The sequence below is a fragment of the Ochotona princeps genome, chromosome 4 (genome assembly GCF_030435755.1).
Source record: "Ochotona princeps isolate mOchPri1 chromosome 4, mOchPri1.hap1, whole genome shotgun sequence".
Lineage (NCBI taxonomy): Eukaryota > Metazoa > Chordata > Mammalia > Lagomorpha > Ochotonidae > Ochotona > Ochotona princeps.
This window is the reverse complement of record NC_080835.1, coordinates 14,757,657-14,777,947: the sequence shown is the minus strand read 5'-3', so window position 1 is coordinate 14,777,947 and position 20,291 is coordinate 14,757,657. Positions and strand designations below refer to the sequence as shown.

Sequence of the window (20,291 nt, the reverse complement as noted above, 5' to 3'; positions counted from 1 at the left end):
AGCAATTCTATACCACTGGTGAGCACTCCCGTTCCGGTCTTCGGTCTGGGAGTCCCTAAGAGAGCCAGAACCCTCGCAGCGTGAAGGTCGGGGGCAGCCTTGGCGTCACCAGGCCTGCTCCGATGGCCTTGCTGCTCTCTCTCACTTGTGTCGCTCTTTAGATGTTTAGAATCCCTCTACTGTGCTTCCATCCTGCATTGGGAGACAGATCTAATGCATGTAGGTCTGGCGAAGAACTGTTCAGCCTCAAACCACCCCTTTTGTTATCTTCCTGGGACAAACACTTACTTGTCTTATGCTGATGGACAAGCATTCTTTTTTTTTTTTTAGTTTTTAATTTATTTATTATTTTTAATTCATTAATTACATTGTATTATGTAACACAGTTTCATAGGTACTTGGGTTCTCCCAAACCCTCCCACCATGGTGGATTCCTCCACCTCGTTGCACAACCAAACAAGCATTCTTTGTGCAGTTGAGTTGCTGAGAGAGGTTACCTAAATTGTTTTGACTCAAGAAGGCTGTCTTAACATTATATATAATGTTATGTATATGGTATATATATATATATGGTCATACAGTCCATTGGACATTACACTAATTAGGTATTGCTTAACCTTCTCTGCCTCTGCTATTCCATGTATTATGAAAAGGCATGATTATGAAAGGCCTCTTGCCTCGTTCAAAATCTTTTTTTTTTTTCCTATAATGAGTATAAAGCTTATTATCACAGAAGTGGAAGATAGCTGTATATCTCAAGGGAACAAGAGATGATTGGAGAGAGGAAATTAACATTGTCAAGCCAGCACTAGGTACTGTTAAATGCTTTATGTATATGCATTTTCTCTTATAAAAAATATTTTACTTATTTTTATTGGAAAGTCAGATTTACAGAGAGGAGGAGACAGAAAGATTTTCCATTTGCTGTTTCAACTTCCCAAGTGGCCGCAGCAGCCAGAGCTGAGCCAGTCCAAAGCCGGGAACCAGGAGTTTCTTTTGGGTCTCCCATGCGGATGCAGGATCCCAAGGCTTTGGGCCATCCGCACTGCTTTCCCAGGTCACAAGCAGGGAGGTGGATGGGAAGTGGAGGAGCTGGGTTACAAACTGACAGCCATATAGGATCCTGGCGCATGCAAGGCAAGGACTTTAACCACTAGGCTACTGTACTGGGCCCTTATGCATTTTTTTTAGGATTTATTTTATTTTTATTACAAAGTCAGATATACTGAGAGGAGGAGAGATAGAGAGGAAGTGGAGCTGCTGGGATTAGAACCAGCAGCCATATGGGATCAAAGCGAGGACCTTAGCCACCAGGCCACGCTGCCGAGCCCCCCTTATGCATTTTTAAGCTTAATTATTATAACAATCCAATGAGTTAAAAACATTAACCTTCATTTTAGGGGTGAGGAAAATGAAGCTCAGAGAAGCTAAGATTTATCCTAAAGTCACACAGCTAGTAAGAGTCAAGGATCTGAAACTTGGTCATACTGACTTTAAACCCTGTATTTTTCTACTATGGCATGCTGATGCCAGAGAATTAGCCTGAATTAAAAAAAAAAAAAGATGTATTATTTACGGGGCCTGGCACAGAAGCCTAGTGTCTAAATTCCTCACCTTGCACATGGTGAGATACCATATGAGCACCGGTTCTAATCCCAGCAGCCCCACTTCCCATCCAGTTCTCTGTGGCCTGGGAAAGTGGTAGAGGACGGCACAAAGCCTTGGGACCCTGCACCCGTGTGGGAGACCTGGAGGAAGCTTCTGGCTCCTGGCTTCAGATTGGCTCAGCTTTGGCCGTTACAGCCGCTTGGGGAGTGAATTATCGGACGGAAGATCTTCTGTCTCTCCTTCTTCTCTTTGTATATCTGACTTCCTAATAAATATAAATAAATCTTTAAAAAAAGATGTATTATTTACATGAAAGGTAAAGTTATGGGGTGGGAAATGGGGGAGAGAGAGAAAAAAATTAATATTCCGTATGATGGTTCATTCTTGTAGTGAGTAGTGAACAGCTGGGGCTTGCCCAAGTTAAAGCCAGAAGCTTTATGCATCTAGGTTTCCTGGGTGCAGGGAGCCAAGTACTTGGACCATCCTCTGCTGCTTCCCCAGGTGCATTGGCAGGGTGCTGAATCGAAAGTGAAGCAGGGCCCAGTGTGGGGGCAAAGCAAGCTAATCCTCCACCTGCTAGTGCCAGTATCCCCTATGGGTATCAGTTTGCGTCATGGCTGATCCACTTCTGATTCAGCTCTCTGCTTATAGCCTGAGAAGGCAACTGAAGATGGCCCACAAGCCTTGGGCCCCTGTATGTGCATGGGAGACCTGGAAGAAGCTCCTGGCTCCTGGCTCCTGGCTTCGGATTAGCTCAGTGAACCAGCAGATGGAAATTCTCTCTTTCTGTCTTTCCTTTTTTCTTTTTAAAATCTGCCTTTAGGGCCTGGCGGTGTGGCCTAGCGGCTAAAGTCCTCGCCTTGAAAGCCCCAGGATCCCATATGGGCGCCGGTTCTAATCCCAGCAGCTCCACTTCCCATCCAGCTCCCTGCTTGTGGCCTGGGAAAGCAGTAGAGGACGGGCCAAAGCTTTGGGTCCCTGTACTTGCATGGGAGATGCTTCCTAGTTCCTGGCTTCAGATCACCTTTTCTCTGACTGTTGTGGCTGTTTGTGGAGTAAACCAACAGATGGAAGATCTTTTTCTCTCTGTCTCTCCTTCTCTCTGTAATCTGCCTTTCCAATAAAAGTAAATAAGTCTTTATTATTTTTTTCATTTTTAAGAAGATTTATTTATTTTTATTACAAAGTTAGATATACAGAGAGGAGGAGAGATAGAGAGGAAGATCCTCCGTCTGATGATTTACCCCCCAAGTGAGCGCAACGGCCGGTGCTATGCTGATCCGGAGCCAGGAACCAGGTCTCCCACATGGGTGCAGGATCCCTAGGCTTTGGGCCGTCCTCGACTGCTTTCCCAGGCCACAAGCAGGAAGCTGGATGGGAAGTGGAGCTGCCGGGATTAGAACCGGCGCCCATATGGGATCCCGGTGCTTTCAAGGCGAGGACTTTAGCCGCTAGGCCACGCCGCCGGGCCCAAAAGTAAATAAGTCTTAAAAAAAAAAATAAAAAGAGAAGAAGTGAAGCAGCTGGGATTCAGACTGACACATCTGTGTGCTGTAGGTGTACTACAGTACCAACACCCCCCGCCCTGCCCAATTTTTTTTTTAAGAGAAAATCTTTGAATTAAAAAGTATGACGTAGAAAGCAGCGATAGAAATCAGAGTTATCAGATGGACTTGACTGGAATCCTAGAGGCCCACAGAGTAGCAGCAGAAGTAGGGGGATCAGAGCGTGTCACTGTACTTGGTGGCTGATTGTGTGGGCCTCCCCCTAAGGCTCAGTTCACTCGGCACCTGTGCGGGACAGCCGGCCGATCACCTGCTCTCTCTAGGGGAAAGCCCACAGCCTGAAGCCGAAGGTGAAGGAGAAACCGATGGGCAGCCCAATTCGCTGTACTGAAGATGTCAGCCAACGCGTGTACCTCTACGAGGGACTCCTAGGTGAGAAGCAGCCTGGGAAGGCCCCTTGCACAGTGAGGAAGCCCAGCTGTCCGGGGAGAGGGTGGCACCACGCCAGGTAACCAACCACTTGGGTTTTTGCTGATGCCACGGCTAACACCAGCTAGCGGGCTGGTGTCTGAAGCAAGCGACATACCAGGGTGTGAGCTGCACAGTCGGGGAAGGACTAGCTGGGATTTTGGTGTTAGTATTAATCATCAGTGTCTGTCTTTCTGTCTTCCTTTCTTTCCTCTTGCTCACAAATTGGCAGGAAGGGACAAAGGATCAATGTGGGACCAGTTAGAGGACGCTGCTATGGAGACCTTTTCTATAAGTAACCACCTTTCTTTGCATGCTGTTTGTTCCTCCACTTTGGGAGGGACTGGGGCTCCCTTGAAGGCATGTGGGGCTGGACTGTGAGGTCTGGGGTGCAGAGTTTTGTGTTTTTCTCTTGCTCTGAAATTGGTAACAACTCCCATCTGGTGTTTACTCTTTCTTTATTTTTATTGTTTGTCAGTTGTAGTCTTTAAATGCTGAACAAATCCCCTTAGCAAACCTTTTATTCTATCTGTAGGCAAAGAGCGTTCTACTTTATGGGACCAAATGCAATTCTGGGAAGATGCATTCTTAGATGCTGTGATGTTGGAGAGAGAAGGGATGGGTATGGACCAGGGTCCCCAAGAAATGATTGACAGGTATGGCCCTCAGGCAGCCCTCGGGAATGTTCCACCTTTGTTCCATTCTGCCATCTCTGGGCTGAGGGATGACTTGGGCCTGGTCTTCCACTTAGGTACCTGTCTTTGGGAGAGCATGACCGGAAACGCTTGGAGGATGACGAAGATCGCTTGCTGGCCACCCTTCTGCATAACCTCATCTCCTACATGCTGCTAATGAAGGTAGAGACAACTTTGCTTAGTTCTTGTGCTCCTGATGCTGGAAAGGTAGCACTTGCTGCTGTCTCCTAAGTCCTGTCCAAGCAGCTTCCCAGGGCTCGGCCTGACTGAAGGGCCAGAGCTGCCCCGCAGCTCCCACATGTCACCCTAGCCGCCTAGTCCACTCTCCTCTTGTGTCTACTTTGAATGCTGCTTGGGCTCCTCCTGCTAAGTGGTTTAGGATTCCAGTAGAGCTCCCCACAGATAGGACGACTGTTATAAAACAGTAGGAGTCAAGGTCAGAGTTCAGTCTTCAGCATTAGCCCCACATCATACAGAATCTTCTCTGGCTGCAGAAAGAGCTGCCCATTAACAAAATAATAGTAGGTTCTAGTTTGATTTGGTTGTGCTTGGTTCCCATAGTTGCAGAAGAAATAATGTTGCCGACTCAACAATGCTGCTGTGGAAGGGGAGACCTAAGGTTGACAGTGAACTTGGGCTTGTGCTCCTGCTCTCCCAGCCTCCCCAGATGTGGAAGGGGTGCGTTGAGCAGATGTGCAGCACACCCTCCAGGTCAGGCCGCCTGGATTGGATCCATTCTCTGTGGAATGTTCATTGCTCTGGTGCATTGCAGGGGCTGAGAAAGGACAATGATCCTTAACCTGTGGAGCGTTTCTGCCCATAGCCGAGTCCCAGCACCCCCATGCGTCACGGTTTCTGAATTACACTGAGGCTTTTAGGAACCAATATTTCAGTATTAGTTGGACATGAAGAGGAAGTGTGTCCGTGCAGAGCGGCTTGAAGAACCACATTCTGCAGGAGCCAAGCAGAGCTCAAGCCAGGGTGCTCCCCAGCACCCTGGGAAGGTGCACAGTTCAAAGTGCCATGCCGTGTGCAGCGGTGTGCTGTGTGAGAAAATCGCTTCTCCCAGATGGGAGGACGCTTAGCCGTATGCTTGTCGGACCTTCATCTTGGTCATGAGAGGGACAGATCTCTTACTAAGACTCCTGTTTGGATTTTTCAGGTAAATAAAAATGACATCCGGAAGAAGGTGAGGCGCTTAATGGGAAAGTCCCACATTGGGCTTGTGTACAGCCAGCAGATCAACGAGGTGCTGGATCAGCTGGCCAACCTGGTGAGCATGACTCAGCTTTATCACTGTATGGTCCACTTTGCTCCCTGCTTGGGAAGTGGGGTAGTGGTCTGTGATGTTTGAATGAGGCTCACAGCCCCTCTTTAGGGTAGAATCCTCCCGGGGCAGCAGTTGTGGTACAATGTTTGTGAACAGCGTTTTCATCATACAATACTAGTGTGCTCTGTGCCTTTCTCCCCAGCTGATGTTTGCACTGATACTACAAAGCGGTGGTGGTGGGTGAGATTGCTGGCACCTCAGCACAGACAAGGGCAGGACCCCAAATGTGCCAGAGCATTGGTGGTTCAGTGGTAGAATTCTCCCCTGGCAGCTGTGCCGGGAGCTGTCTCAGTCCTGACTTCACGCACTCAGTTCTGAAAGAGCCAGTGTCTGGATGAAGCAGTGAGTCCCTCTGCACTCATGAGCTCCTGCTGATCGTTACCCATCTCTGATTTTCTGGGGACAGAGCGAAATGTGTACAGAAAGCATTTCTGCTGCCCACTGAGGATGGTGGTGGTTTTGAGGAAAGCAGCTTGCAACAGTTTGAGTTCCAAGATGAACAAGGGGACAGTGTTTTTACTCAGAAGGAGGGCTTCAAACTGTGGTTATTCACAGTTGAGTATTTGGCTGACGTTTTCTCTAAAGCTAATAAATTGAGTCTGTCATTTCAAAGAAAAAAACTGATAAGTATTTATTGCCCATGGTAGAATTCAAGTTCTGAAGTTTTGGAATACTTGAAGCTTTCCAACATTGTAAGGCTTTCCTAAGGAGATAGGTAGTTATATTAATGAAGGTGATTTAAAAAAATTTTTTAATATGGAACACTTCACGAATTTGTGTGTCATCCTTGCACAGGGGCCATGTTAGTTTTCTCTGTATCATCCCAGTTTTAGTATATGTGCCACGTAAGTGAGCACAATGGGTGTGATTTTTTAAGTATATGGTATAATAAAACATGTCAGCATTTGGAAGAGCTGTAATATTCAGGGAACTAGTACTCCTCACATCCAGTGTGTGATGTTACACATCTAAGTGTGGCTAAAAGGTGCCCTCAAAAGCTTAAGGCACACAGATGGAGTTAACACAATAGCATAAGGTATTCATTGCCACTAACTCCAGCAAAGTGATTGTTGCTCGGTTCTGCACAGTGCCAAAGGCAAATATGTACATTCAGACATTCTTTCCTTTCTCAAGTGCAGGGAATATGAGGCCACATTTTCTTCATCTGCATCAGCCAAAGCAGTAGATTGCTGCAGAAGCAGAGAGGAATATGGTTTTTTTTTCTTTCTTTTTTTTTGTATTCTTTTTTTTATTCATTAATTACATTGTATTATGTGACACAGTTTCATAGGTACTGGGATTCTCCCCACCCCTCCCCAAACCCTCCCCCCAAGGTGGATTCCTCCACCTTGTTGCATAACCACAGTTCAAGTTCAGTTGAGATTCCCTCACTGCAAGCATATACCAAACATAGGAGAGGAATATGTTTTTATATTCTTTTACAATATGTAAAAGCAGTGTCACACTTTAAAAAAAGATGTGTTTTATTTTTATTGGAAAGGCAGATATACAGAGAGGAGAGGAGACAGAGAGGAAGATCCTCCACCTGCCAACTCACTCCCAAAGTAGGTGAAGCAGCCAGAGCTGAGCCAGTCTGAAGCCAGGAACCTGGAGCCTCCTCTGTGTCTCCCATGTGGGTGCAGAGTCCCAAGGCTTTGGGCCATCCTCCACTGCTTTCCCAGGCCACAAACAGGAGCTGGATGGGAAATGGAGCTGCTGGGATTGGAACCGGTGCTCATATGGGATCCCAGCACATGCAAAGCGAGGACTTTAGCCGCTAGGCTACCACACCGGGCTCTAGTGCCACATTTTTGTAAAGTAAGGTTGTTTGGGCCTGGCGGCGTGGCCTAGCGGCTAAAGTCCTCGCCTTGAACGCCCTGGGATCCCATATGGGCGCCGGTTCCAATCCCGGCAGCTCCACTTCCCATCCAGCTCCCTGCTTGTGGCCTGGGAAAGCAGTGAAGGACGGTCCAATACCTTGGGACCCCGCACCCACATGGGAGACACAGAGGAGGCTCCAGGTTCCCGGCTCCGGATCGGCGCAGCACCGGCCGTTGCGGCTCACTTGGGGAGTGAATCATCGGACGGAAGATCTTCCTCTCTGTCTCTCCTCCTTTCTGTATATCTGACTTTGTAATAAACTGAATAAATCTTTTAAAAAAAAAAAGTAAGGTTGTTTTTTTTTTTTAACAAACAATGTACATGAATGCATGTCATTCATTTTTACGAATGAATTATAGTTGTCAAATCTGTTAGTGAATATTTAAATATTTCTCAGTTTTAATTTCTAGTATGACACCTATAAATATAACTCATACGAAGAAAAGGTATTTGGGGTCTTCAGGAATTTTGAAGAGTTGCAGCTGTCCTGAGATGAGTCAGGTCTGCAAGCGCTTGTCTGGGGGTTGGCGGCCAGCTGAGGCGGCGGCTCTGAATGGGCCTGCTCTGGCTGGGAGCCCACTGTGAGTGTCACCCCTTCCTTCCTCAGAACGGGCGGGATCTCTCCATCCGGTCCAGTGGGAGCCGGCACATGAAGAAGCAGACGTTTGTGGTACACGCAGGCACAGACACAAACGGAGACATCTTTTTCATGGAGGTAGGTGCTGGTTCATGTCGGGACCTCGAGGAATATCTGTGAATCATCAAGAATTCCTAAAACTAACGGCGGCGGTGTTTGTTTTACCATTCATCTCACACCATTTATCCTTGTAGTACAGCTGTCTAAACTGTCAGGTTATTTCACAAATAATTAAACCAATGTACTGATTCTTTTATTGCTCCACCTCTTTTAAGTATATATTGAATAGGTGATATGTCATATTAGCCATAAGCTGGAACAACATAAAATAGTATACTTTGGGAGGGTTTACACTCGTTCTCGTCTCCTTCCATCAATTTCCCATTCATCCCTTCATAGTCCCATAGACTCGATCATTATTTTGGTTTTCCTTTTTTATAAATTTCTATGTGAGAGGCAAAAGCTTCTGTTCACTGATCTACTCCACAGCAAAGGCCAGAACTAGGCTGAGCAGAAGCCAAGGGCTAGGAACTCAATCCAGGTTCGCAAGTGGGCAGCAGGAATCAATTCCTTGGCCCAATATCAGCTGTCTCTGAGGGTGCACATTAGCAGGAGGCCAGAACTAAAGCTGAGCTAGCCCTTGAACCCGGGCACTGTAATGTGGGTTGTAGATGTTCCAAACCAGCAGCTGAACTGCTAGGCCAAATACTGCCCTCAATAGCCAGTTTCATTGGTTTTCTTTTTGTCTTACAGTGAATTTTATGTAAGCAATGAAATATAGATATAAATTATTCATTTTTTCTTATAAGAAGTGGCACATTATATCTGTTGAAATATTGCTTTTTTGATTAAACACATCCTGGTGGTGGTCTGTATTAGCACAGGTAGCCCTGTTGTCTAAGACCACCTGTGTGCCCACTGTAACTGCCAGTTAGTGCCTGTGCATCCTTGGGCGGGTTCCAGGTTTTGGCTGTTGCTAACTTGTGCACATGTGTCAGTAAGAAAGAAGTCCCTGATGTGGGACTGCTGGCTCACAGGGACAGCACACTAGTGTGTCTGCTTGATAGGACTCCTTGGCACCCCATAAATCACACCACTCCCCCTTGGCCGTTGTTGAGCACATTGGATCATTTACCCGTGGAGCACCTCACCTTCTGCATTCTTGGCAGACATCCTCCTGGGTGTCACTAACATGTTTCTGTACCACTTATCTTTCTTAGACACTAGTAGTTCAAACTAGAGGTCTAATCAGTTTCAGGCTTTTTTTTTAAAGCATATCTATTGAATGAGGTTCTGTTTTTTTTTTAAATTTTTTATTGGAACGAGATTTATGGAGAGGAGAGACAGAGAAAGATCCTCCAACTGTTGGTTTACTGTACAAATGGCTATATGGCTGGAGCTCACCCTAAGGCCAAATCTGAAGCCAGAAGCTTCCTCCATGTTTCCCACACTGATGAAGGATCCCAGGGCTTTGGGCCATCGTCCACTGCTTTAGCAGGCCACAGCAGGGAACTGGATGGGAAGTGAAGCAGCTGGGACACAAACTGACGCCCCTATGGGATCCCATCACTTGCAGGGAGAGGATTAGTCAATTGAGCCATTACACTGGGCCCCAATTTCAGATTGAATGTTTTGGCAAGAATCCCTCAAAGGTGGGGCTGCATGCTTCCGGTTATCTTACGTGGTCATTTCTCTTGTAATGGTCAGTGAGCCACATTTAGGCAGCCAGATTTGGCCACTGTGAAGTTTGTCATTTATCTTCTGATTTTGCCTGTGGTATTTTCTTGCCATAAAATTCATTCTTCCTTCCTATCTACTTATCACTCAGTGTATTTTAGAAGGCAGAGCATGATCTCCTATCAGCTAATTAACTGTTTAATTACTTGCAACCTGATTGAGATCTCCTCAGTCTAGATCTCCCACATGGGTGGCAGGCGCCCAATGACTTGAGCCATCACCTGCTGCCTTCCAGAATCAAGAGTGGAGCTGGCACCCCAGCTGCTGTGTCAAACTCCTGCCCCACAGACCTTTTTACTTTCACATAAAAGTTGTTAAATTGATAAGTTACTTTTATGGGTTCTGGATTTTGAGCCCTACTTGGAGAAAGTTGATCTTACTCTGGGATTATGAAGGGAGATTGTCCATGTTTTCTTCATTTCTGTGATAACTCTAAAATAGATTTATTTCCAGTAATTTTAGGGGACAAACAACTCCTACGTAAAGTAGTAATACTAAATAACCTTTCTAGTGCTCTCTTGGGATTTAGCCACGTTTGATTTTCACACAGTTTCTGAGCAGTAGTTTAGTGAGCATGGGGGTGAGGGACGAGCCCGCACTAAGGCTGGAGCAAGGAGGGACCATTTCCCTGGCACCCTCCTGGGATGTTAGCCTGTGGCCTGGTGTTCCTCAGAGCTGAGCCCTCACCGAGGATGTCTGCTGCCGTGGAAGTGGCAGGTCGTTCCTCTCCTTTCTGGACTTCTCGAAAAACTTCCTTGTACCTCTGCCGAAGTACACTCTCACCTCATGCTGAGCCTCTGTCGTGTGAGATTGGTCCCTTGACCCTCCCAGATGTCTCTTCTTGCCATATTACCACACAGAGCAAGAGTGCCTCTGCCCCGTGCCACCTGCTGGTCACTCAGTGCCTCTGCCCCGTGCCACCTGGTGGCCACTCAGAGTCTGATCCCACCTTTCTTAGAACACAGCCTGAGAAATGATCTGTGGGGCAGTCTTTTGGGAAGGGTTTGAAATGTTTTATTGCTTTATTATTATTATATCACAAAAGTAAACAGTAAAAGCTGTAAATCGTATAAAACCAAGTAAAGTAAAAGTTCCCCTCACTCTTCTCCCCATCCCACTCCCCAGAGTTTGGTGTGTAGCCTTTCAGCTTTAAGGGCAGGGGAAGCCTATTTGCATAAATATCATTTATTTATTTATTTGGAATTTGTTTTGACATTTATAAAATGGATTTCAGACTTCAAATATCGTTATATGATTTTGTGTTTTTTTAAAGATTTATTTATTTTTATTGCAAAGTCAGATGTATAGAGAGGAGAAGAGACAGAAAGATTTTCCATCCACTGGTTCACTCCCCAAGGGGCCACAACGGTTGGAGCTAAGCCAGTCTGAAGCCAGGAACCAGGATCTTCCTCCAGGTCTCCCACATGGGTGCAGGATCCCTAGGCTTTGGGCCATCCTTGACTGCTTTTCCAGGCCACAAGCAGGGAGCTGGATGGCTAGTGGGGCTGCTGGGATTAGAACTGGTGCCTATATGGAATCCCGGGGTGTGCAAGGCAAGGACTTTAGCCACTAGGCTACTGCACCGGGCCCCATACTTTGATATTTTTAAGTTCATGTGCCATGGACATCTTTTTATGTTTTAAGTCAGTGCTCAGTCATTACCCTGTTTAATTAGTACCTCTCACTGTTTGCTATAGGATATATATTCCTAGACGTGGAGTTTCCAAATCAAGAGTACACACATTTACAATTTTGATAGGTTCTACCTCCTTGCCAGCCCAAAGACTGTCCATTCATAACTTCATCAGCAGCCCAAGGAAACCATGTTGTTAACCATCATTCCTCTGGCCCAGAAATCATATGTCCTGAATATGCCCACCACCTTCATGTGGTGTTAACAGAGGAAGGAGTTGTGTCTATTTCCTGCATGTAGGAAACCATGGGGTCAGGCTTGGCTAGAACTCAGGTTTCCAAATCGGTCCTGCCACTTTGCCTGCCTTGTCCTAATCCTTTTAGAACTCCACTGAGCTCTGATGTGGTTGCTGAACCCTGAGAGTTGTGTGTATTCCTTACTCATTGACCCAATATTTGTGAGGCCCACGTCATACCCGCAGCCCTTGGTTAGGTGTGGAGCAGACCGACTTGACTTCTGTTGCTCTCCTAGATTTGAGTAGCCGTAACGAGTGCCACAAAACACGATGAGCCTCATGAGAGGGGGTGTCCAGGGAAGGGTAGGGCAGGATTTCCAGGAACATAGATGTAGCCAAGGACTGGGAGTCAGGCAGCTTTCCAGAAGCGACCCCAGAGCTTAGACTTGAAGGAGGAATAAAGGCTGGTGGTCGGAGTAGGGGAAGGAGAGAGTGGCTCAGGGGCACCTGAGGACTCGGTGATGGATGAGGTTAAGGGCCAAGGAATGCTGTATGTGCGTGCTTGGCATCAGGCAGGAGACGTGAGAGGCAGATCTGCCCAGAGAGAGAAGCTGAGTTCAGTTGTGGACAGAATGAGCCTGAGAAGCTGCTCTTCAGGAGCTTGGGGTGAGAGGTCCCCGTGGAGAAAGACTGAAGAACCGTTCACGTGGTAGTAATGATCATTATTATAGTTTTGGTAAGTGTGGTGTGGTTATGGTAGCTAACTGCATGTGCTTCCTATATGTGCACCCAGGCTTTCTGGCACATGAACTCGTTATCTACTCCACAACATTAGCCCTATGGTACACTTGATGGAAGTCTAGACACCAATGAGCTTGTGTTCAAGGAGCCACAGTTAAGTAATGGCAGAATGAGAAGTAGAAGCCAGGCAGTCTGACGACACCTGTGTTCGTTAGCAGGAAACTGGGTCAGAACAGAACCCAGGACTTGAACCTGAACACTCCACTAGGCAATGCAGTCTCATCCCATGTTTTATATAATTTTTGTGCAGTGAACATTGTTCATATTCATTCTGAAATTAGTTATAAGAATGTTTTTTATAGGAATAGGGAAGAGAGTGGCTGGCATTATGACATAGCAGTTGAAACCACCACCTGCAATGCTGGCATCCCATATAAGCAGTAGTTCATGTCCTGAATGTTCCACTTCTGGTCCAGCTCCTTGCAGATGGTCTGGCAAAAGCAATAGACAATGGCCCAAGTACTTGGGCCCCTGCTAACAACGTGGGAGATCTGGAAGATTCCCAGCTCTGGCTTTGGTTGGCCCAGCCCCAGTCATTATGGCCATTTGGAAAGCGAACCAATGGAAGGAAGATTGCTCCATCTCTCTCTCTCTGTCTAACTCAGACTTTCAAATAAAATAAATAAATCTAAAGAGAGAGAGAGAGAGAAAGAAAAAGAAAGAAAAAAGAAAGGAAGGAAGGAAGAAAGAAAGAAGGAAGGAAGGAAGGAAGGAAGGAGAAAGAGAAAGAGAGAAAGAGAAAGAAAGAAAGAAAGAAAGAAAGAAAGAAAGAAAGAAAGAAAGAAAGAAAGAAAGAAAGAAAGAGAGAGAGAGAAAGAAAGAAAGAGTTTGAAAATGCATTGGCTAAGTCTGCCCTCATCTCCTGCCTTTGTCCCTGGAGCTGACTGCTAAGGTTAACAGGCGAGGCAGGAGACATGCTGGGAACACCGTTAGTGTACAGGACACGACAGAGATGGCAGAGGTGAAGACTGCACAAGGAGTCCTGTGTCCTTGTACACAGTCTCCTTCCAGGGCCCTCATTTCTTTCTTTTAAGATTTATTTCTATTTGAATGATGGATTTTAAGAGAGAAGGAAAGACAGAGAGAGGTGTTCCATCTAATGGTTCACTCCCCAAATGTCCACAAACGGCAAGAGCTGAACTGATCCAAAGCCAGGAGCCAGGAGCTTCTTCCCCAGGCCTCCCACATGGGTGCAGGGGCCCAAGGATCTGAGTCACATTCCACTGCCTTCCCAGCCCATAAGCAGGGAACTGGATGGGAAGTGGAGCAGCCGGGACACCAACTGCCACACATATGGGATGTCAGGGCTTGCAGGTAGAAAAGTAGCCTGGTAGGCCATCATGCCAACCCCAGTGCCTTATTGCTTTCAACAGCCCTAGCAGATATGATGTCCAGTAGTGGTATGGGTGTATGTGTGTCTCCATCTGGCAGAAAGCCTGCTACATGGTGCCCAGGACCCAATTGCCCCATCATTGTCATGTGAGAAGCAGGGTCGTGAGGCCTGGGGTGGGCAAGGCTCTGCAGAGACCAGCGCCACCGAGCAGCTCTGTTGGCTCACTCAGGTGTGTGATGACTGTGTGGTGCTGCGCAGTAACATCGGGACCGTCTATGAGCGCTGGTGGTACGAGAAGCTCATCAATATGACCTACTGCCCCAAGACCAAAGTGTTATGCTTGTGGCGTCGAAATGGCTCTGAAACCCAGCTCAACAAATTCTACACTAAGAAGGTACTCAGGCTGCCAGTGGGTGTAGGCCTTGGGGTGGACTGAGCAGTGAAGGCCAAATTGCAAGCTAAGAAAGTAAAGGATCCATGTCTGGAGCACCCACTCTGGATCCCCAGCTGTTGTGTAGGACACAAGGTGTCCCTGAGCCCTAGCGTCAGCTTTAGCCTTCAGCAGCCATCAGAGGGCAGCGGGTGGGGAGCCCCAGAAGGCTCGTGTGACAGCAACTCTCTCCCCCAACCCATCCTGGGCCTCAGTGTCGTGAACTGTACTACTGCGTGAAGGACAGCATGGAGCGTGCGGCCGCCCGGCAGCAGAGTATCAAGCCTGGTGAGAAGACAGCACGTCCCTCAGAGGGGGTCTTCACTGGTCCCCCTGCATGGTGGAGGCCCAACGAGGAAGTAGGGCACGGGCTGTCCGGCCTCACTGGCCAGCTGATACCCCCTCCCTCACCACAGGGCCTGAACTAGGTGGCGAGTTCCCTGTGCAGGACATGAAAACTGGTGAGGGTGGCTTGCTGCAGGTCACTCTGGAAGGGATCAATCTCAAGTTCATGCATAACCAGGTAGGTGGAGGAGGCAGCCCAAGGCTGCCTGGCCCTGTACTTCCAGCTGAAGTAGGGATCCCTGTCCAGGTCCCCAAGGACCTTCTTCCCAGTGAGCGTGAGAGAGGGCCACTGGGCCAACTGGAGCAGCCGGACCCAAGAGACAGCAAGGGGAGGGCACAGTGACATCAGTGACCACGCTGGGTCATGGCGGCAAAGCAAGGAAGCTGTGGTGGGAGGCTGAGAGACAGTGAGATTTGGGGACCACGCTGGCCGGCAGTTAGTCTCGCACAGTGTGAGTGGGAGCGTCTCCCTCGGCCCTGTCCGCAGCGCCTCTGCCCCTCCCTGCCCCCGCCCCCCAGGGCATGCTTGGCTTGGTGGTTTTGCTTTGAGAGTCTGGACTGGCTGAGCTCCTCCAGTGTGTCTGTGTGCAAGGAGCGCGGACGGGCGACTTGGCTCTGTCTTCTTGGAAGCGCGTGTGTTTCTTTGCCGTTTCCTTCTCCCGCCGATTGTCCTTCTCATTCTCTCCCTTCCTTTGAATGTCCCCGCTCTGTCACCCACCCAACCCCCCACCCCCGCTCCACAGGCCCTGTGCCCCTTCTCGTGGTGGGGGAGCACTCAAGGATCATCTCTGCCTCGTGGCGATGCCACCCTAGGAGCTGCCTTTGTCTCCCGGCCTTTTAACGCAGTCTTACTTTTTCTCTCAGTGGACACTCTTGAGGCTAATCTCTTTCTGAGGCCAGCGCATCATCCCAGTTCCATCCACAGCTCCGACGTCACCCAAGTGCCTTGCCTCCCACTTCCCTGATGGGCCAGTTCCTCTCCCTGAGGCTCCCACCCCTTCCACTAGGCCACACCCCAGTCCCCAAGCTCAGGCACAGCTCCTCACTGGTTTCAGTCTGGGGCTTAAGAGGGCATTAAACCCCTAAACTCCTTGGGATCAGCCCCAGGTAGAGTTTGCCTAAGTGCTTTCCTGGGCCACCCAGATGCTGGCACTTCTCAGGGAGCGGGTTTCTAGCCATGTTTTAGAGCTATGACCTCCCCTCCCGAGGATGAGAATCTTAAGTGATACGGGGCCCTGCCCTGGTGGTGTCTGCCACACTGACACCACGACAATTCGGAGAGTGAGGCACTCTGCCTTTCACTCGGGCCCAGCAGAGACCTCCCTCTGCAGGGGGAGTAAACGTTTTCTTCTTGGTCCAGCCCCTCCGTCTGGTAACAAGATAGTGGCCTGTGGTGTGGTCTCTGCCACACAGCACTCAGATGGCACGCGAGGGGACACGCCAGACCCTCCCCGCAGAGCTGGGCAGTGATGGAGTCAAAACAGGACAGGTGCCAGCCTGGAGCCAAGATGTGTTAGGATTTGAAGCCCCGTCTTGTCATTCGTGGGCTGGCTTGTTGATCCTCAGGCTTGACACTGAGCCAGGAGTCGCCCCGTAGACTGTACCCACCAAGGTGTAATGATCACAGGCCTCCCAGGAGGCGCCCAGCAAGTGGCAGCTGTTAACCCAATCGCCACAGCCATCCTGGGAGACCCCAGCGCTCCTACCCTAAGGACAGTCCTCCCCTCTATTCCCCCGGGGAGCTTTGCGCCCGTGCCAGCCCCTCTGCGCCGGAGGAGCATGCATGGAAGGGTCGAGACCTGACGGGCTGAGGGGGAAGACGGGGCACCGTGTCCTTGGAGCACTGCCCAGGCAGAGTGCATGGGCGGGCAGCCCAGGCCAGCACAGGGGCCTTCGGGTTGGGCTTGACCGTTAAAACTAACGCCTTCATTTCTCTCCCATGCTTTCTCCTCCGGCCAGGAGCGGAAGGTACACACCCTTTCTGCTGTCTTTGCTTCTTAGCGCTTTGGAATTGTGTGTGTGTGTGTGTGTGCGTGTGTGTGTGTGTGTGTGTATGTATGTATGTGTGTGTGTTTGTGTGTGTGTGAATTCTGTCCTTCCCTCTGTGTGGGCGTGGGGCAGAAGCCGGGAGAGCGGGCTCGTGGGGGCACCGGGGCGGAGCCTTTAGGCCTCACTCCACCCTCCCTCCCTCTCTTGCAGGTTTTCATAGAGCTGAATCACATTAAAAAGTGCAATACAGTTCGAGGCGTCTTTGTCCTGGAGGAATTTGGTAATTACACTATTTTGCTCTTAGGTCTGGACTCCCATGGCAGTAACTCAGACCTCGGCGCTCCAGAGGAGGCATGAGGGGCAGGGAGAAGAACCGCCTCTGCTGAGATGTCAGGAGAGCAAGGAGTGACAGGGCCCAAGGAAGGGGGAGCCCGAGATGGGCAGGGATGGAGAGGGCGAGCCCCGGCAAGTGGCTACAGAAGAGCCAGTGTGAGGTGGCACCTAAGAGGCTCGGGGAGGTAGCGCCACCTCCCCTCACCTGGCCGGCAGCCGAGCTGGCAGTCGGAAAGACCTGGGGCTCATTGGGCTGGCCATGCCCGAGCTCTGCTGTGTCCACGTTGCCTGCTGCCAGACTCCAGCAGCCCAGCACTCTCCCCAGGCCCCCTGACCCAGCTCTGCTGTCCCTTCAATTCCTGTGCTAGAAGAGGGGCATGGGGCATTGCGGGCAGACCCGCTGTGGGGGGGCAGGGAGACCTGGCAGGTCTTGGGCCTTGGGGCAGTGGCGGTGGAAGCCAGGCGCCATCTGCCCCTTCAGCAGGCGCTGGTGCGGGTGCGGGGTGCAGGGCGTGGTGCGGGGAGGGTCTCGCTCTGGGGCTTTGAGTTCGGCTGTGTCTGTGCTTGGTTCTTTTGTGGCCCTCATCGCTGCTGTGAAAACCTTCATTCTCCAGCAGGTAAAGTGACCTCGGCTCGGCTCCTGCTGCCTACCCCCAGGCCCTGCAGGCCCTGCAGCCAGTGGGCGGGCTTCCTCCTCCAACTCCAGCCGCTCCCACAGCCACTTCCCACTGTGTCTCTTCCTCTCTCCCCTCCCCTTCACCCCCATGCCCCTGTGCTCCCTTCTCTGTTCTGCCAGAGAGATGTTTGGGAGGAGTCTGGCAACTTGCTTGGCCTTTAACAAGTGTTTAATCTGCTAACTCCCAGTGCCCCAAATTCTACTCCCAGGATCAGGAGAAGGTGTGCCAACTCTCACCCTACTTTTTCTGGCTCCCAGGGCTCCGCCACACCCCTGTGCTCCTGTGATGGTGGCCGAGCCTTGATGGGGGGGACCCTCTCCTTCCTGTGGCCAGGCAGAACCCCTGCATGGCTGGGGCAGGGGCGACTCTGAGTGTGGCATTCTGGGCTGTGGACATGTGTGTACTTGCCTGAGCTCTCCGGGTGCTGCCCCCGCCTGCCTCCTGCTCCATGTGTCTGCTCCTGAGCCCTCTGACGCTCTCCCTCACACAGGCGGGCCTGGGCTCCTCCTGCCACGCAGGGAAGGACACTGGCAGGCTACCTCTTCCCGTAGCCTCAGGACCCTCTGCATAGGGGCTGGGGAACTAAAGGGATCTGTGTGTGCATCACATGCCCAGACGTTGGGGCTATTGACAGGGCTAAGTACATGGTCATTTCAGCAAGGTGAGGCACGGCCTAGAGATGGCACTCCCCTCCCAGCTTGGATCTGGGAACTGCCCACTGCCAGCCCCCAGGGGCCCTGGGACAGTGCTGGACCAGACTGGGCCCAGCAGAGCCACAGGTGTCAAACACTGAGCACCAGCAGGCCCCAGAGGTCCAGCAGGGCAGTCTGGGGCAGAGCCCAGACAGAAGCCTTGGGGGCCTGTGCCTTGCAATACCCTGAGCTGCTGCCAGCACTACAAGAGACCACAAGAGGGGACGGGGACCCTGGTGCCAAGCACTGCCACCTGAGGGAGCCTGGCACTGTCACCCTTAGTTTTGAACTTTCTGTTTTGTCTCTTGCCCGTCCGGTTTTAGTTCCTGAAATTAAAGAAGTGGTGAGCCACAAGTACAAGACACCAATGGTGAGTGTGCCACCTGGCCCTGATATGCCAGGGCTGCCAGGGGACCTCGACCCAGGAGGGGGTGGGCACTGCAGGTGCTAGAGACACAGTTGAGGCAGCAGCAGGCACGTGCATCCCAAGCCCGCTCTCCCTCGGGGCCAACCTCCGAGGCTGCATACCCTACCGTGAGGGCAGGAGTTGGCGGCCCAGCACAGCCTCCGCACAGGAAGTCTCTGGGGTCTTGGCAGGACCAACCTGTGCGCTCTCCTCTCCTTCTAGGCCCACGAGATCTGCTACTCCGTGTTGTGTCTCTTCTCGTATGTGGCCGCCGCGCACAGCAGCGAGGAAGGTCTCCGAACCCCACCGCGGCCTGTCTCCAGCTGACAGGGGCGCAGCAGCCGCCAGCCCAGGGGACACCGCCATGCCCTGCTGTCTCTGCGTGCACAGTGCTCCCGTCGGCACCAAGACGCGGGCGGTGGTGTGAGTGTGCTCCTCAAGGCATGCCTCGGCCTGAGTGTGTCTTTGGGCCCTCTGTTCAGGGCTAAGCTAGCCCCTGCCACCTTCTCTTCCCCTCTACTCCCAGAAGGCGAGCTGTCCCCACAGAGAGAGAGAGAGAGAGAGAGAGAGAGAGAGAGAGAGAGAGAGAGTGTGTGTGTGTGTGTGTGTGTGTGTGTGTGTGAGAGAGAGAGAGAGATGGGCCAGTGAGCCCACCATGACGTATCCTGTAGATGTTGGTGTTGTGCTCCCTCGTTCTCACCCCTGGCACCCTGACTGCCACTCCCCACATACCCCTAGTGCAGGAGCCAGCTCTACACCCTGTGTGACTCAGCTTGACTGGACTCCTGGAGCAGGTCCACGCTGGGTAGCTGGGGGGAGACCTGAGCCTGCTCTCCCAACCGAGGGGTGGGCAGGAAAGGGAAAGGAGTCTGGGGATAGCTGAGTGAGCCACACTTCACAGTCTCCTTCACATCTCCCAAGACAGCAGCATCACCCAGGCGGCCCTGTGCTGGGCTATGACTTCCCTCCCTGGAAGGAGGCTTGCAGTGTCTCACTGGTTACTCTGTCCAAGGGCATCTCCTGGCACTGGGTGCCAGGTGACCAAGGTGGCTAGGGGAGGAAGGTGAGGGAGGATGTAGATATTCCTGCTCCGTGTTATTTATAGAAGATGTACAGCCATGTGATCATGAAATAAATGTCCTCAACTCCCGCTGGCCTCCCCGGCTGCCCTGTGGTCAATGAGGTCTCCTTCCCAGCCCAGGCCTGAGGCAAGGCCGTGCCTGGACTCCAAAAAGGCCCTTGGGAGGCACGGTCACCCATACCTGGGCTGAAGTCCAGCTGCTGCCTGACAAGCCCCAGGGTCCTGGGAGAAGCTGGAACAGGGAGCTTTCCCTCCCCTAGGGCTGTGGTGCCAAGCCAGGAGTAGGGGCCTAAACAGGTGCCTGAAGCCAGGCTCTGGGTTCTGGGTCCTGGACCGGGAGTGTCTCAGGTTGAGCACAACTCAGGTAGTCCCAGAATCGGGCGTGCCTCAACAAGGGAGGCCTTCCTGGCCCGCAGTGTCAGGGAGGACAGGACTGCCTTCTGCTGCCTGAGATCCAGGACTTGCTGTTCACCAG

The 20,291-nt window shown here is 50.8% G+C and overlaps 1 protein-coding gene and 1 non-coding gene across 26 annotated transcripts in view; one reads left to right on the top strand and one right to left on the bottom strand.

Annotated features, from left to right (window-relative positions):
- Nucleotides 1–19,341, top strand: part of MADD (MAP kinase activating death domain) — a 46,389-nt gene extending 27,048 nt beyond the window's left edge. For 12 of the 25 annotated variants that reach the window (XM_058663064.1, XM_058663063.1, XM_058663065.1 and 9 more), the window contains 12 exons: nucleotides 3,437–3,545; nucleotides 3,814–3,876; nucleotides 4,117–4,237; nucleotides 4,333–4,438; nucleotides 5,439–5,549; nucleotides 8,095–8,202; nucleotides 14,093–14,257; nucleotides 14,509–14,581; nucleotides 14,710–14,816; nucleotides 16,838–16,907; nucleotides 18,653–18,699; nucleotides 18,958–19,314. In XM_058663064.1, coding sequence (XP_058519047.1) covers nucleotides 3,437–3,545; nucleotides 3,814–3,876; nucleotides 4,117–4,237; nucleotides 4,333–4,438; nucleotides 5,439–5,549; nucleotides 8,095–8,202; nucleotides 14,093–14,257; nucleotides 14,509–14,581; nucleotides 14,710–14,816; nucleotides 16,838–16,907; nucleotides 18,653–18,699; nucleotides 18,958–19,062 — 1,185 coding nt within the window. In that variant the 3' untranslated portion in view covers nucleotides 19,063–19,314. Of the gene's footprint in view, nucleotides 1–3,436; nucleotides 3,546–3,813; nucleotides 3,877–4,116; nucleotides 4,238–4,332; nucleotides 4,439–5,438; nucleotides 5,550–8,094; nucleotides 8,203–14,092; nucleotides 14,258–14,508; nucleotides 14,582–14,709; nucleotides 14,817–16,837; nucleotides 16,908–18,652; nucleotides 18,700–18,957 lie in introns of all 25 variants that reach the window. The other 13 variants (XM_036492798.2, XM_036492876.2, XM_036492865.2 and 10 more) reach the window with 4 other exon arrangements.
- Nucleotides 6,357–6,463, bottom strand: LOC118759565 (U6 spliceosomal RNA). Its single transcript, XR_004996265.1, has one exon. It is a non-coding gene; the product is annotated as a U6 spliceosomal RNA (small nuclear RNA).
- Nucleotides 19,342–20,291: the final 950 nt, after the last annotated feature.